General features: G+C 39.5%; 1 protein-coding gene across 12 annotated transcripts in view; it reads left to right on the top strand.

The window, feature by feature from the left end:
* The window catches only part of NAV2 (neuron navigator 2), a 389,060-nt gene that overhangs the window by 226,241 nt on the left and 144,936 nt on the right, over positions 1-17,883 (top strand). For all 12 annotated transcript variants that reach the window (XM_027696304.1, XM_027696303.1, XM_027696298.1 and 9 more), the window contains 2 exons: positions 7,321-7,438; positions 11,122-11,174. In XM_027696304.1, the coding sequence (XP_027552105.1) occupies positions 7,321-7,438; positions 11,122-11,174 (171 nt within the window). The remainder of the gene's footprint in view (positions 1-7,320; positions 7,439-11,121; positions 11,175-17,883) is intronic.

Below are 17,883 nucleotides of genomic sequence, written 5' to 3'. Positions count from 1 at the left end.
TCCCCTAGACCAGTTTGCTTAAAGCCCAATCTGACCTGACCTGCTGTATGGATTCCTTCCAGGAAGGTCACTTTTCTGTCTCACCTGCCTACTGGAAGGAGTCCACCTGCAGTTCAGCCCATCATCACCTCAGACTTGGAGTTTCTGGTGATTTTCTCCCTTTTTTTAGCTGGTATTGATGCCAAGGTACTGGTAGGATGGAGTAGACTAATCTCCAGTTTCCCATCCTGGCTTTCCGGATGTTTCCAGTGTCTCAGAGCAGAGAGGAGAAGCCATTCACTGCTTACCTCATGTGTCCACCTCTCTCTCTGAGCTGGGATCACTGGGGACTCACAGGCATTCATAAGGACAATGGATTCTTGCTTCATATCCTTCATGTCCACATACCCTTGACTATATCCTTAAAGAAAAGGAGTAGACAGAACTCCTTCCTCAAAGCTCACTAACACCCTTACTTTATCACAGAGAGATGTGGGCACACATCATCTATCTTACGTCCTGCTTTTTAAGCCATTTGGTTTTTTGTCTTGCAAGAACTTACATTGAGGAAAAAAACCCATGCAACAGTCTTTTGGATAGCAATGCAAAGCTTCATTCATTCTAGAAGAGTCAATGCTATCCTTTTAGTGGGATTTGTGTCATGGTACAGATGTACAGATGCGGATTTCTACAGGATTTAAGAAACGTGGGGGCCACACATTGTAAGACCTAAAAAAGGTTCTGTGACAAATGCTGTAAAACTTGGTTTTTCACTTTTTTTTTTTTTTACCATGTGCTTCTTTGTTGTCCTTTTGCCAGTAACTCAGCAATATACCAGCCATATTATTGTCAGGGACATAATCTCTATGCACTTTCAAAATAACCTTTATCCATACTGTGCCCCCTTGGAGCCAGAGGTGCTTCAGAGGGATTGAGGTTTTCAGCTAAACCTTTGGCTTTAGCTATTTAGCTCTGGGCTTTGCAGTGTGATATCTGTTAATGAGATCATTGTGTTGGACTGTAGCATGGATCAGCATGAGACTGCAATCAGTGTTACCAGTCAGAAATTGGGATTTCGTGACTCTACATGTGTAAGCCCTGTTACATGGGGCAGCATCTGATGGGCTTCTCCCCCCATAACATTGCCACGACTGCAGGCATTCCCATTAGGATCATCTCAATATGCTGTGTCTATTTTTAGGCTTTGGAGTGTTTGTTTTTTTTTCACTCCCTGTGAACTTCAGTGGGCAGAGTGATTTGGTTAGCAGCAACACAGGCATTGCATTGTAGTGGGTGTTCTGGAATGGGAGTTCGTCAATGTGGCTAACCCTGCTATTCAATCAAGGAAAAAGCCTTGCTCTGCTCTAATTATGCTACATGATGTCAAAAAGATATTCTTCAGCTGTTACCAAGTTCACGAGAGCCTGATTCATGATAATTATTGGAAGAAAACAATCGCAGTCTGATTAGTAAGGAACTGCCATGGTAAAGGGAAGGAAAGAAAGGTTTGAAAATTTACTTGGGCATTTATTATAATTAGATTTGTGTGTGTGTGGAAATGAGTAACAAGGAAAAGATTCAGGCATATTTTCTACTTAGTTGGATAGAAAAGAGACATTCTTGTCAAGTAGATTCATATGAACCCTTTCCTTTTCATGAGCATAATTCAGAATACCAATGCAGAGGCAAAAACATTGGGTAGTTCTTGCCTTCCCATGTAGGACTGCATTCCATTTAAAGGAGACTCTGGAGTACATGATAATACCTGACACCCTAACCTAATTGCAGCCCCATGGATATACTGGGTCTCCTCTCATGTCTCTAAAGGATTTTCCTGGATTCATTGCTCTTGTGAGTTATCCATGCTCTGAATCCTGGGTATGACTGGCTGTGGGAACAGAGTAATATAGTCCTACAGATGCTGTGTTTGGCCTTACCTACCAGCAGATCAAGAAGAACCACCCAGATATCAGCTTGCTGCCTCCAAATGGTTTATGGAGAGAGGAATACTGTGGTTTGAGATGCCAACTTCAGGCCATTATAGCTGGCCAGGCAAGCTCTAGTTTATTTGGCTTTTTGCTTGATTTTTTTTTTTCCCCAAGGCTAAAAAAACATGTATGAATTACTTTAAAGTGGACAGAAGCTTCAGAGTTTTTGCTTTTTGCTAATCAGCTTTGTTCCCCGGCCTCCCCTGAGTGCTTAGTGGGGGCTGTGTGGGCTTGAACAAACAACCAGTTCTGCAAAAGGCACCTTTTGTACTGGTTCAGTGTTCAGATACAGGGCAGGTGGTCTGAGGTGAGCTTGGCTGTGGTGGATGTGCTCTCTCAGTGCAGCCAGAAATGTTTCATGAGGCTTGAAGTGCCAGGAAATTTCAGGGATCTCCTAACTGGAAAGCAAAATTTCTCTCTTATCTGAAACCTGCTTTAAAACAAGCAGGTATGAGGCTAAGGAAAGGCAAGCAAGGAGAAACCCAACTAAATTTCAAAATTCTTCAAACTTATTGATGGAAGACAGCGTTCAGGTCTTTTTCTTTACAGACAGCTTTCAAAAGCTTTTGAATTTGGATTTTTTTTTTTTTGTTTAAAACCCTGCTACTTTTTTCACTAGTTTTTTAGCTCTGACTCATAATGTACTGAATATTTCCAAAATTAATGCTTAACTGTAACATTCTTAATTCAAATCTGATGGATTGAAGGGAAAAGAAGGAAGTCCTTCACATTTGTTTTTAATTTGTTCCCAGATAATTGGATTCCTAAGAGAGAAAAAAAGCTACCAAACAGCTGAGTCCACCTTTAAAAAAAGCTAGAACTTAAATCCGAGTTAAACATTAAACTGACTTGGACACAAAGACCTGCTTATAGTGATTAATGCCCAAATCATGATGTTCACTTGTTTTTTGTAACTAAAATAATGAAGCTGCTTTCAATTATTTTCATACTGTGTAAACTCACTGAAAAGTTTTAAAAGTCCATACTGGTGTATATAATAAGGCAATATCTCTTGGATCAAGTATTTCATATCACAAGATTTTTATGTTTTTTGATTAGACAACTGTTCAGGTAATTTTCATTTGAATATTCAAATGTGACTTCGTCGCTCATTTGCTGAAAATACCTGAGGAACACTCAGAATTCATGTGCAGAGATAGGAAAATGGAAAGTTTCTCAGCAGTGATTTCCTACTTCTTTTATTATTGTTTTCCCATTTATTTGCCTGGTTTTGAACATTTGAAAACACTGTGTGCTTTGAAACGTATTTTATGTGTCTAGAAATAGCAGCCATTGTATTTATATTTTTTTCACTTGTTTGTATGGAAAAGGAAAAGAAACATTAGGAATCGTGTTTGTGTAGTACATTACAAAGACTTGCAACAAACAGGTTTTGAAAACATCCTGGAAAGTTTCCATGATTAGCTTAATATATGCTGTAAAAATCAGCAGTGACCTCAAAGAGGTATTGCAATAAACCTGGATAGAGCTTGTAAATATATAGCCCAGTCAGTTAAAAAACAGTAATAATTTGCATGTTAATGCATATTGCAAAACAGTGTTGTATAATAACACTTTTAAGAGAAGGACAGATTTATTATGTCTGTATTTTCCTGCAAAAGGCTTTTCTAATCAACTAGTGGAGTGAAATAATATTCCACACCCTTAAATACCCCAGAAACAAATATTTCCTCTGTACTGATGTGCATTTAATGGCATATTTTATAACAAACATAAAAGGCCCTGCTTGTAGTTCAGATACCAAAGACAGACTGACTTCAGCACCGAAGTGGAATTTACAAGAATAATTTGCCATTAGAGGGAGTTTCTTTGTGTTATCATAGACAGTGAATCAGACAGTGGGTATTTGGTTTCTTTCAGGTTGTCTCCTTTACCGGGAGCATTTAAGGGAGTTAGGGATTTCTTTGATGCAGTGTTTATTTACGGGGTATGAATCTAAGTTCTGATGTTCCTGGATGCAATAGGAATTAGGGCAGTAGGAAACAAGTACAGGATAGCAGTTTTGCAATGCCAGCCGTTCATTCTCACATTGTTATTTGACCTAAAAATCAATCCTAACCAGCTCTCAAGGTCTTGCTGTTGCTGTGATTCAGGCTCTGCCAGGAGGGGTCTGCTCCTGTTTTAACTCTGGGTCTGATCCAAGGATTTGTCTGACTGCATGATGACCTGCATCATGGGAATGATCCAGGATGGAACTGATGCATCAAAGTATAATCTTAAATTTGCTGAAAGTCATTCCGTGTTAAATTAGGACATTCATTGCAGCTCTCTCATTAAAGGAAACGTGGTTATTGCGTTTGATAAGTTGCTTGTCAGCTAAATTGCAGGAACGGTGCTGGGGGGTATGTGGAACCTTGCACTTGCAAAGTAGTTTACAACGTGTTTCCTTGTATGTATTTACTTGTAGATAAGCAAGCTACAACCATGTGGCAGAGAAGTAGGTTAAGTCAATCCTAGTTCCTTGAAGTCATTGGATCTTTTAAAGTATCTTCCTGTTATGGAAAATGTTTTCTTGTAAAAGGGGCTAAGGAACACAATGTCTCGTTTGTGCAGTGAGGGTTTCTTGCCCCTTTTCTTTTATTGGTCAGCTGGGGAATTCACTCATGTACTCAGCCTTTATTTCATTGAGGTGTCTTTCAGCCCTGTTTTTATCACTGAGGTGTTCCAGTGTGTTTTTCTGTTTAAGTCCATGATGCTGTTGGCATTGAAATGCACATCCCACTGCTCTGAAGAGGAAAGTAAAGGATGAATGGTGGAAAGAGGGACATATGTTTCAGATGTTAAGTGATTTGTTACTGGCTGCTGCCAGTAGTGTTTCACAGGTTTTAAAAAAAAAACAAAACACAAATGAAGACTTTATAACCAAAAACTCTGGTCAAAATCTCTGCTGTTCATTTTATCATATTAACATTGAATCAGAAAGAGGAATGTGAAATTACAATTCTTTTATTATATCCAGGTCCCTCCATCTCATGACAAATACTTCACCCTTAGTTTTGGCAGTTGGCTTTTAACTCCCATGAAGGAGAACATGACCATCGCATTGAAAAAGCAAGGCTTAAGATGCTCCTGAAATTAGAAGCTGTGGCTGTGCTCAGCCATATCAGTCAGTAATTTAGGGGATCTGCATTGATCAGCTCTGGGGCCCCCAGCACAAGAAGGGTGTGGACCTACTGGAGTGAGTGCAAGAGGAGGTCCATGAAAGGTGATCAGAGAGCTGGAGCACCTCTCCTAAAATTGGCGCTGTTCAGCTTGGAGAAGAGAAGGTTCTGGGGACACCTTCTAGCCCCTCCCAGTACATAAGTGGGCCCCAAGGGATCTGGAGAGGGAATTTGGACAAGGACCTGGAGTGATAGGATAAGGGGAATGGCTTTAAACTGAAAAGAGGGCAGGTTAAATTAGAAATAGGGAAGAAATTCTTTCCTATGAGGGTGGTGAGGCCCTGGCACAGGTTGCTCAGAGAAGCTGTGGCTGCCACATCCCTGGAGGTGTTCAAGGTGAGGTTGGATGGGACTTGGAGCAACCTGATTTAGTGGAAGGTGCCCCCCCCGCCCATGGCGGGGAGTTGGAACTGGATGATCTTTAAGATCCCTTTTAACTCAAACCATTCTGTGATTCTGTGATATGGGGAGTTGCACAGCTCAGGAGCGGGATGATGGAAGGGGAGTGACTGTGAACCCATGTTTTGTTTCAACAGTGTTTTGCCAGCAGACAGAATCTGATTGTAGTAGCCATCATTTCCACCTGCTTCCTTAAAAGCTTGAGATAGAACTCTTCAAAGCCTAGTGATCACAGACCTGAGGGTTCAGGCCCTTCTCCTTGTGCTCTTTTGTTTCCGTCAGTAGTAGTGAAGGAAAACAGTAGTTCCTGGGCAGTACACAGGGAGGGCTTTCCCTGGGCTTCTGGGGACTGAATATTGCTTGTGTGGACATTTCCCTCCAGGCCAGTGACTCACACACTAGTGTGAGACATTTGTCATCAGCATAGTGGTTTATAGGGTCTCTGGAGTGTTGGGATGGGTCATGCTCTAAGAAAGCACATTGTATCTACACCTGCTTACTGATAGATCAAATTGGGATGAATGTATTTCTTCAGAGTAGGGGTGAACCTTAATATTTAGGTATTTGAAAGGTAAAATGCTGATATTTAATTGTGTTTACCTTGTTTCTTTGTGTGAGAAAAATCTCTTCTTCCAATTTATAAAACGGCAAAAAAAACACCACTTGCAGGACAAGGAAACTTACAGAAAAGAATCCTTTATATATCCATTTTTATATATTGTATCCTACCTCGACCGCAACATTCCCTCGGTGTCCAGCCCTGATGGGGCCTTTCACCTTTACAATCTTCACGAGGCGCCTAAAATTCCTGAAATTAAATGAGAGATAAGAAAAAAAAAATCCCAACACCCCCTGCTTCCCACTTAAATCAATTTACTTATAATAAAACCGGATTATTTTATTTCTCATATTTGGGATGTAAGTAGATCACATAAAAAAAGTCTTAAATTTTAAATTTTTTCCTATATGAAGAACAGGAAACATTACTCAATTCATAAGAGAAATTCCTAATCAAGTGATTTAGCTTCTTTTCGATAACCTAGCATGAAAAGTTTTATAAGTTTCCTGGTGATCTTGAATAAGTTGTGCTAGCATGTGATGAGCAGTACTTAGTGCAAATTAGAGAGCTTTTTCACTGCTTTGTGTGCTTAATTTTCAAATAATACATTTTGAAATAAATCCCAACAGTTAGAAGTTTACATAACAGATTAAAAGCAATTTAATAGGCCTGTTCAACCTATGAGATGGAATTTATTAGAATTGGTGGATTTTTAGGGCCTTGAAAGGTTTATTTGGTAATATTAACAAAGGAGTTTCCTCACAATGAAATTGCTATATAGCTAATATAGGAGTGTTTTTGGGGAAAGAATCTTTGAATTTCCTCAATATCAGCTATCAAGAAAAAATGTCAAAGGGAAAATGCAAAAAAACACTTGGATGGAAATTGAAATGTCTTCTACAGAGTCACTGCAGCTGTTAATGTTTCGTTGACCTCCTGATGATCCATTCAAGCTGTAACACTTTCAGGAGTTTGCCATCATCTTCCATGAGCTTTGATGTCAGATTGCTGAATAGGAAAATCCATACTACAGTGAGCTGAACACTTGATCTGCACAATGCCTTGAATTTTAATGCTGTTGACTTGTCTCAAAGAGGAAAAAAAAGCAGTGATGTTATATCAGCCTTTTGCATACTGAGAGAAACAAAGAACTCTCATTTTTAAGGTTGTGTTATGAGTAACAGTTTATTTTTGTTTATCTTTCTCCTAACAGATTTATACGGATTGGGCTAATCATTATCTGGCAAAATCTGGTCACAAGAGATTGATAAAGGATTTACAGCAAGATGTGACCGATGGAGTCCTGTTAGCTGAAATAATCCAGGTTGTAGGTGAGTGACTTTGTGTTTGTACCAGGTATCCAGCAGCTCACTCAGACAATCACTGTCTTTATCTTCTACATAAACACAGTGTTGGGGGGAAATCGATCCAACTGCATGGATGTAGATAATGTAGATAATTTTCCTACAGAGACTTTGCTAATTAATTTGAAAAAGCCGTGTCTTAAAGTATAGTGGAAAAATATTGGATGTTGCTGATAAGATCTCCTGGCACAGCAATATTAATCCACATGGCTGAATGTTAAAAAAACAACTCATGAGGGATTTTTTTTCTGCTAGGATGCTGTTAGCCTTCACTATCTCTATTTCTAATACCTTTTGGGTACTGGCCTGAATATAATTCACAGTGATACAGGCCTCCTGTGTTGAACCTCCTGTCTCCAACTGGATTTGGAAAATCCATATATGCAGCTGAGAAAGGAGAAGGAGTGCAACTTTTATGTGACAGAAAAAGAAATCTTTCCTGACTAGTTTTCAGATGAGGAAAATCATTTCTCATTAGGAGAAATCTCAACTGCACACTCAGTTATCCAAAGTTCTCTTAGTTTGCACTAATGTTTGTAGATAATGAAAGTTCCAGGCCATTTTCTCCATGTAAAGCTACATATTGTCCCTCTTCCCTTGGGCCTGGATCCTTCATTAGTTCCTTCAGAGGCTCATCCATCTGGTACTTGGGATGCCACAAAACACATGCATGGACCAATGGAGATGGATGGAATCAGAAAGCCTGCTAATGGGAATTAGGACAACTATTGTTAGGAGCAAACTGACAGATTTGAGATGCAAATTAAGAAGCCAGCAGTGAACTAACACATCAGAGCATGCATATTTATGTGTGGTTGAGATGCTGTAAACGAGCTAGTTCCTTGATTTAAGGTACAAATCCACAAGCCCTGTTCTGGGATGACATTGGGAAGCACTGTCCAGTGACTTTACTGGAACGTTAAAAGGACTTTCTCTCTGTGTAGAGCAACATTATATCTCAATAGCATTGTAGACCTGCCGTGCAGGTACAGAGGTATAAACAGGCCATAAATTAAGTGATTGGGTGTTGACAGGTATTCTCTGTGAACAGTGCTTCATCCTATGTCTGTTTCCTTTAATAGGAGAGATTTTTGGAAACCCAAGAGCAGTTAGGTGTTGATTGCTTTCATGCCTATCTGGCTCCCCTGCCTTAACACTGTTGTGGGAAACTTCTGCATGAGAACACGTGTGCAAGAATACAACCATCAGGATGTGAACTTGGTTCTACCAAACGTAGCTGTTCGAGTACTGACTTGTGAAAACTCTTATGAAATTCAAATTATTCCCTCTAAAATACACAGAAACAATTATTCTTATTATAACCTTTTGCTTTTTTTTTTCCCCCGGTCATTTTAAGAGCTGCATTTTGGCTAATATTTAAGATAAGGTCTGCAAGGTGTCAGAAGTTAAAGTACGAGGCGAAGGATTTCTTCTTCACAGAATGTTTTCCCATATGGAAGAAAGGTCATATTTAAACATTCTCAGTTTAATCCTCGGAATTAACAGTGAAGAAAGGTAATTTGTATCTGCTGTGTATGGCCTTAGGCAGCTGCATCTCATTGTCACAAAGATGGAGAGAACTTTCACACCCACAAGCAGCTTTATCTGTAGCCTGGAAAATCCAAGCTTTTTTTCTAACTGTATAATAGGAAAGCCTCTGTATGTAGTGTAGGAGGTTCTTTTTTTTTTATATTAGGGTGTGCTATGTGTAAAAGCAGCCATGAAGATCCTTCCTCCTTTTTGTATGTGCTTGGAGTATCTGGAGATTATCCAAAGTTGTTGAAATTAATTCAGGTTTAGTTATTAGTGATACAGTTTTTCTTGAGTCATCATCTGAGATTTATGTCACAGATATAAGAAGAAGACTCCATGAGAGTTAATGGTTACATAAAGACAGTGATGGCAGTCCTTTGTGCTTGCCTTTCTGAAGTGAAATAGCTGCATTTAGGAAAAAGGAACTTTAAAATTAATAGCAACTAGATAGTTCCTTTACCAAAGCATCCAAATGAGAGGCAAATCTATAAAGAGATGAAACCAAACATCACTGCATTTGACTTCAGAGATAATCTTCAAAACTGCTAACGATAATATAGAAGCATGATGACAGTTTTTTTCTAATTTGCAAGTCAATTAAATGCATTCCCAGCTTTCTGGGTTATTTCAATTTAAAATTCATGAGTCCATAAAAGAATGTGTAAGTAATATATGCCTTAGTAGTGCCATATAAACATAGTAGCTATATTTAAATTCATGAATGCAGATATACTGGGTCTGACCTGGGTTATTAGAGGTATCCCTGTATGCTTGTCCCAAACAAGAGAAAGCTCATTCACAAGTTCATTAGTTTCCTTTCAAGGAATAATTGTGCATGGTGCCAGTTTATAGGAATTGGCTATAAATTTTTCAAACTATTATAAATGTAGTTGATAGAGATATTGCATGATGCTGAACTGAGAGATTGTAAATATTCCAAGATGGGTGCACAGGACTTGGAAAATGGGATTTAACAAATTTGTCTTTGTTTCTGAATGACCAAATCCCAGATGGAATTCCTGAAAGCAATGTATGCTCTTGGTGTGTAAGGGCTGATAGACCACTCTGGGGACCATACAGTGAATTTAGCTGCAGTCTTTTTCAGATTAGCATAAATTCTTAAAGGCATTGGTGTGGGATAAAGGTGTACTGTGACACGGATGTGTTAAAAAGGACCTACAATGCAAGAGGGAAGTTGTGTTACTATTTTGTCATTGCTATGACTGCTATTGGAATACTGTGCAAAATTTGATCCTCTTAGCTGAAGAAAGCCATGAAATGAGGTGGGATTCTGTCTGCTGTCCTGGGAATATATGGGAGTGGTAGAAAATACAGCTTTTAATATATGAATCAAATGGGATGTGAACGCCTGTCTTTATTATAGTGAAAGAACTGTGGGAAACTGAACTTTGGGAAGCTGAACTTTGGTTATAACTGGTTCTTCAGACTAGCACTGAAATAATTTCAGGGTTCAAGCCTGAAAGGTAAAACTGAGCAAACGAAGACTCTGAGGCAAACATTCACCTCTTCAGGGATTTCATTGTTTCACTTGTCTCTTTAAAGATGGAAACTGTATTTTTCTGCAGGTAGGGTTGCATGTAAACCATGGCCAAGAAGCTTGAAAAGTTCTTTCATGATTTGGGCTTTAAAAAAAGAAAAACAATAAAATTCTTAGAGTTAGGGATCATACATTTCCTATCTGGATTTAAAACCTATATTCACCCTACCAGCAAACCAATTAACATGCAAGCATATATATATATATGTACACATATATATATGTGCGTATGTATGTGGTGCTCAGTTTTCCACCCAGCAGTGATTCAGCTTCCAGAGTTTAAATCTGTTTTGTAGTTTAAAAGAATTCCACGTCACTGTACAAGATGTTGTCGGACCAGTTGGCTTCTGCCCCCAGCTGTCTCTGGAGGCATGACCCACTAGGAAACTCCAGCTGCTTTTTTCTTTTTGGTGGCTCTCAGTGTTTTACACATTCACTTTGACTGGACAACTATAGTCCGAAACCCCTTTATTTAGCTGGCAGCAAATACTCCAGAAATCACTGGAATAAATGTCCTTGCTTTAGTTTTTTTCTTTATTGCCTCTTTTTTGCTTTTTAGCAAATGAAAAGATTGAAGACATCAATGGCTGCCCAAAAAATAGGTCTCAAATGGTAAGTAGTAAAATGGTCTGTTGTTTGTGTGTGCATGGTTGAATGATAGTGTGTGACTTTAACACTTTTAATAACAATTTTTAATTAATTTTTCACAGTAGTGAGACCAAAGGTATAATCTGTAGAACATTAATGTGACAGTTTTTGCCCCGTTGAATTAGGCCCTATAATTTGTCACATATTTACAATCAAGATTATTCTTACATTGCTCTTTTATATTTTTGAAATATTACATAAACAGGAATGTATAAACATAAAACTTTGTTCCTCTGTATAGACAGTAGTATTGAGAAAGGAGAATTAGGTATTTATAGTTGGATTAAGAGTTCCTATATCCTTTGAAATGAAACAAAATTAATGATTGGTATGCACTAAATAAAAAAAATTCTAATAGCAAAATTAAAGATGCAACTTGTTGACAGATAGGAAGTTAGTTTGAATCTTACTTGTATCTAATATTCAAAATTGGAGAGCAAAAAATTAATGCAGGAAAATGAAATGCATATGGTACCTCAGGAGTATGTCTGCTGTGAGTATTGCTGAAACCTTAAGTTTTAGACAGAACACAAATAATAAGAAACTGATTTTTTACATGCATCCTAGGAGTTCAGCATTTAAAGTTCACCGTACTTTAAAGAAGATTATTTCCTTTTGTGTCTTGAGAAAAAAGTTATTTTACAGCATAAATTCTAAAATCTCCAAATGCTTACTTTGGGATACTTGGATATCCGTTCTGTTTGTGAAGCTCTTCTAATGCCTTTTGTTTTTATAACTCTGTTCCCAACTAGCTCCACAACTGCATCGTGAGCACAACCACTCACATAGTTCAATGAAATATTAAAGATTTAAGGAGAGTTTGTCATCCTAAGTCAAAATGACACTCAATTCTGCTCTTCTATTTTGGCTTTTTGTTGTTTCTTGGAAGTTATCAATCTTGTTTAAACCATGGAGTGAGTGCTCTGTAAAAGGAAAGCCATCAAAAAGATTTATCATTGCTACTTCTTACTGCTTTGAAGAGGTTGGTTGCTATTCTTGCTGTAGCCACAGCAGCTGTCTAGAGTATAAATAATGACGAAATTTTGACCATTACTATAATTTAATGTTCCAGAAGTGTGTCATAAGAATTGAATTTCATTCAGGACTGAAGTCTATAAACAATTCCAGGATGTTGCTGCTAAAAGTCACTTGAAGTCCTTATTGTCAATGAAGAAAGAGTGTTTTTCTGTTGGATAGTGGGATGCATGCAGTGGGTTGCTTGTGGAATCCAGATCAGGTTATAACCAGAGGCATGCAGGGGGCATGTGCTGGGTCAGGAATGTTGAAGAGTGCTGGGAAGAGATGTTTGCTCTGCACTGTCTCCTCTGAAGTTATTCCACTTGCTCAGTCAGGAAGGTGCAGTGGGTGGGACTGGGTCCCCCACTCATGAGATATAGTCATAGCAAGGCATCCCCAGCAGTTTTCCCCATGTGAGAAAAATGAGAATTTTGCTTATGGCTTGCTTTTATTAAGTGCACATGCTTACAGAGCTCTCTATCGTCTTTCAGTAAAGACACTGTTGTTGCCCAGAGAAGCTGTGGCTGCCCCATCCCTGGAAGTGTTCAAGGCCAGGTTGGATGGGGCTTGGAGCAACCTGGTCTGGTGGAAGGTGTCCCTGCCCATGGTGGTGGGAGATGGAACTAGGTGATCTTTAAGATCCCTTCCAACCTATATCATTCTATCATTCCATGATTCTGTTCTGATTCTGCTGAGGCAAGAACCTTTGGCAGGTCTCTTGTGTTCTAGGACAAATACTTGTATAGATACAGCAGCCTTCATCCTTGGCCTTTCAGTGCCTTTTCCTCTTAATATGGCTTACAAGGTCCTGTAGTGTGTGAGAACTGGTGTTTGTGTCTGATAACTGTGGTTCAGAGAGGTAACAGAGGGAAGGCCACCCAGTCAATTCAGACACTCAACCAGGCGATGCCCAGTCTAATTTTTTCAAATCAATCTTTCAGTTACAAGTGTCCATATCCATACTGTAGTACTTTTAAGGTGAGCACCACAGATGGGCAGATTTGGGGGGTAACAAAAAAAAAAGGTATCATAAATGAAGATTTAACTTTGCTAATTATATAGAAATCCAGCAGATCTCAGAGGGAAGCCTTCTACCATGCTCTCTTCCCCTGTGGGCAGTTACCTCATTTGTAGGTTCACAATGCCTTGAGCAGACACCGGTGAGCTGAGCTGTGAAGGATCAGCTCATGCCCAGCCAGGTGTATCAGCTTAGAAAGCTGGACTAAGTCTGTATCTTCCAAGTCTGTTAAAGGAGGTGTGGAAAAAAAAAGTGCATTTGCTTCCATGTGGCACAGTCCTGAGCTGGTGGTGCCAAACCTTAGTGAGCTCACCACAGAGCCAGATCTGGCCTCCTTACCTTGTTCCCATTGCTACAGTGTTGGAGAGCATCCTACAAATTGGCCCAAGCTGAGCAGTAGAGACAGCTTGGGTCTGTCAGGCTCAAAGCCAGTGCTAATAAGCCTTGTCAGGTTAAGTTTAGTACTGCAGAACCATGTGGGACCATCAGTGCTTATCAGCCTCGTCCCAATGCCAAAAATGACATGACAGGGACCCCACTGGCTCCATGAAAAATCACTTAGGTGAGAACCTATCCTCCCATCATCATCTTGTCTGGGTTGTTCTGCTGAGGGGAGGATCCCTGTCTTCCTTTGCTCCAGATAAGATTTGGCTGGCTTTTGTATAATCTATTATAGACTATTCTATAGCTTGTCCTCTGCATAAGATCCATCTCAGGGTTTTTTTTTCCCAAACCTCTATATTTTTGTACTGTAGATATTTGTCTAAACAAAAGCCTGTAATTTTGATGATTAGTTCCAGCTGGATGCAGAAAATACTGTGGATAATAGAGGATGTAGTTGCATGGAACATAGGCTCAGGGACCAAGATGATTTGGAGACCATTTAAAAACCATTTGGGTTTTTAGAAAACCCAAACATTTGCAAACCCCAGAAAATGTTGGCATGGTTCTTCATAACTGGGTGAAGGACAGTACAACAAGGCCAGTTTCCTCTCCTTCACACTTCACTTAGGTCAACAAACCTGAGTAGGGCTATCTGCTAATATTGTTTGGTTATAGAAAAACAGAGATATTTTTCTTTTTTTAATTTCTTTTAATTTGCCTCTTGTTTAGGGGGTGATATTAGAGCTCAACACTTAGCATCTTGCAGATTATGGACTATATAGGAGGTACTGGTTACTACCTCTCCTTCCAGATACTATAGACTATTATTGATGTGGGTACCTTTGCAAGTGCTGAATGTTACCTGTTGTCAAAGGGCTCGTATCACTTACATTTGTAAAATGATAAAGTAAACAAAAAATAGCGTGCATGAGTTGTCTCTACTGTTTGTTATATATGAAGTCTGGCTGTAATGGCAGCCTTTAGAAGTCTTGCTCTAAAGGGGCTGTGTTCTGTCTGTGAGGAAATATGTTGTGTAAAATGCTCACAGGTTTTGAAGGAAGTTCCACCGAGGTATTTTAGCGTGGTGTGACAGCTGAGCATTTTATCACCTTGTGTAATATAGCACAGCCAGGAGGGAGAGAGAGAGAGGTGGTTGTGTTACCTATTACATGCAAGTGATAAATCCTAACACGAGATATAGCTTAGATGGTACAAGAAAAGGCAAAGGACAGGATATTTGAAAGAACAGAGAATTAAACTGGAGAGTGAGGTGAAGGAAAGAGAATAGAAGGGACTGGGGAGAGAGACGACTAAAGGAAGTATGGGGAGAGACAAATGAGAAAATACTTTTTTTTCAAGGTTGAAAATAAAATTAAAAATAGCAGGTGATGATACTCTAGAAGAACTAAAACATTGGATGTGAAAGTCTGAGAAGTGGTGGTGTGTTACCCATGTTACTGAAGCCTGAAGGGGCGGAGTGGTAGCAAAGCTGTTGGTGCTTAAAGGAAGAGGATTAGGGAATCTGTGGGGTGGATACACCAGACTTTCATCTCTACATGCTAAGTCTGGGGAAGTTGTGGGACACCCAAGATGAGAATTTGGAGCAACAGAAAGACACATAGGTTTAACAAACACCACAGCACCTCCTATAAATAGATGAGGAAATTACTGTGGTTCTCATGTGGGTTTGTGTTTGGGCCTTATTATTTCTCAGGATCACTTTGTGTGTATATAAGTATCTATTCTCAAATAACAAAAGGGAGGGGTTGTTTTTTCATATGTTGACAGGAAGTTTTTCAAGAGTCATCTCTTTCTAGTGCAGATATCAAGCTGTAGTAGTAAAGTAATACTGTTCACTCTTCCTTTTGTCTTGCAAACAAAGAATCTTGTACTGCAGGATGGGTCAGAGCCAGCCTTTCTTTCCGAGGACTCTATGGAAGTCAAGATGAAGGCTGTGTTTTCAGTACAATAACTCCATTTTCAAGGAAGCTTTACTTCCAGTGATGGGAATTTGACTATTATTTTAATATTTGACTGATTTCTTGTATTCTGAAAATGAGCTGTTTTGTAATGTATGTGACACCCAAAGAAGAGTTTGTATGGAAATTCTCCAGCCTGGTGGAAACCCTGTTTTGAATCGAGCAGTGCTGGGAATCATAATTCAGTTTTTGGAGCCAGGTATCCACTTCACTTCTTGTATCCATTTCCTTCTTCGGTGTGACCTTTGCCAGCTTCATGAATTATTTTTTTGAATTGGCAAAGGAGCAAGAGATGTTGTGTGTATGGCACATGCTATCCATATTTCTTTGTTCTTTTTTTCAAAGAGCACTTAAATGAATTGATGTAATGAATGTGAGCATGACACGGCCCAAACTTGGAGGGGAGAGCTGGATTCCCATTAATGAGTTGGTTGGTGGGAATAATATGAGCTGAAATCATCTGCATCACCCGGGCAGCTATCTATGTGTGTAATATTCACAAAGTGAGTGAGCCTGCTGTGTTATGTACAAATAACTCAAAACAGCTACTGTATTAAAAAAAAAAAAATTCTTAGTTGCTTGTGTTTTTCTTACGGAAAATAACTCTGTGTCTGCTCTTTGAGAGCTGGTGTCTGCTTTAACCTGCTCCTCTGAATACTTTGAGCAATTTGTACACCCAGTGTTGTCCAAATGTTGCCATAACTAAGTGCAGTAAATCTGCCAGGCTGTTGCTCCAGGCCCCCCACCCCGAGTTGGTGGGGCTGCAGTTGGGTCCCAGAGCCGAGGAGGGCTCTGCTGCTGGGGCATGTGCTGCTAATTCAGGGTAGCAGCTCTGCTGGAAGATCAAAAACATCACAAGCATACTTTTCCTCTGCAAATTCCTAGCGTAGGATTTTTGGAATGATATCCCAGGGGTTAAATATAGCCATGTATTTTCAAGTAATCCTACTCCAAGGTTGAGCAAATGTAGTAAAGGGAACTTTCCCATCTTCTGGTGAGCCTTCCCCCGCTTTGCTGGGAGAATTTGTAACTTACTGGCACCATATGTTTAGAAATTTAATCTGATTTAATGTTACTATGGTAACAAATGGGTGTCTTTTGGCCCTAACCTGTGGTGCAGTTCCTCACAACTGAAGGTTAGCTGAAGGGGAAGACATCCCCCAGAGCTGTGCCAGCCTGGCCAGTGACAGACACCAGCTTAACTTCTGTGACTGCAGGTGGAGGGACGTGGTCAAATACCAAGTTTGGGAAGGCTAAAAGCTTTTTCTCTAAGCTTCTTGGGTTTCTGTTGATCATGTATGATCACGTGTTGTCATGTGGACAAAAATGATTTACTACAGAGGTGATCTGCCAGGTTACTTGTACTTAGCTGTCCTTTTGCCTCAACTCACATAATGACTCTTGCTCCAAGATAGGGTTGGTTTGTCTCTCTTTTTTTCCCCAGGTATCCAGACTGCTGTTATGCTGCCATGCTTACTGTTTGTGCACTGTCATCAGTGAGACAGGCATGGTCAGATCAGAGTTGCAGTCTAAATAAAACCGCAAGCCCCCCCACTCACCCTCACCCTACATAGAATAACAGGATAAAATAGAGCTAGACTGGATTGGGAAAGGCTGATACTTACATCTCCCTGTTCTGTCCATGGGATGGGTGTAAAGGGTACCTCTGGAAACATTGCTGCTGACAGTGTTATGTCATTCCATAAGGGATCACCTTCCTGGTCCCCAAGGAGGTGCGTGCTCTTAATTCTTTATCCTATACAGTGATGCAAGAACTTACACATCATCCACCTCTGAAACAGCGTGAGGTTCGATAAACAGCGACAAAATAATTTTTACAGGAAAAAATGGAATATGTGAGCTTAACTATGAAGACAGAATTAGATTCTATTTGATCATTTATTTCACTGTTAAATAGCATTTTGAGCACCTGTGGTTCTACCCCTTGTATGGACTAAATACCCGAAACAGTAAATGCATTGAGGGGCCAGAGTCATTCCGCATATGTACGTGGAGATCTGTATAGCTTTCACTAATATATTTACACCTACACAAAAGTCTAGAAGCATAATTATTTTTTGCCATGCCCATTATTGATGTAAAATTATTACATAAATATACCTTTTATGCAATACTTTGCAAACACATAGCTTCTTGCTATGCTTTGCATAAATGGGGAAAACTGGGAAATCACGGATGAGAATCTTCTCTAACTAAGGAGAAAAGGTGAGGTTGACTTGAGGACAGGTGGAAGTAAAAGTTCTTTTAAAATTCT

Source organism: Neopelma chrysocephalum, unplaced genomic scaffold, assembly GCF_003984885.1.
Source record: "Neopelma chrysocephalum unplaced genomic scaffold, ASM398488v2 Primary Assembly neopelma1_106b, whole genome shotgun sequence".
In the NCBI taxonomy this organism is placed as follows: domain Eukaryota; kingdom Metazoa; phylum Chordata; class Aves; order Passeriformes; family Pipridae; genus Neopelma; species Neopelma chrysocephalum.
The sequence above is the reverse complement of the archived record's forward strand: the minus strand, read 5'-3'. Positions and strand labels throughout refer to the sequence as shown.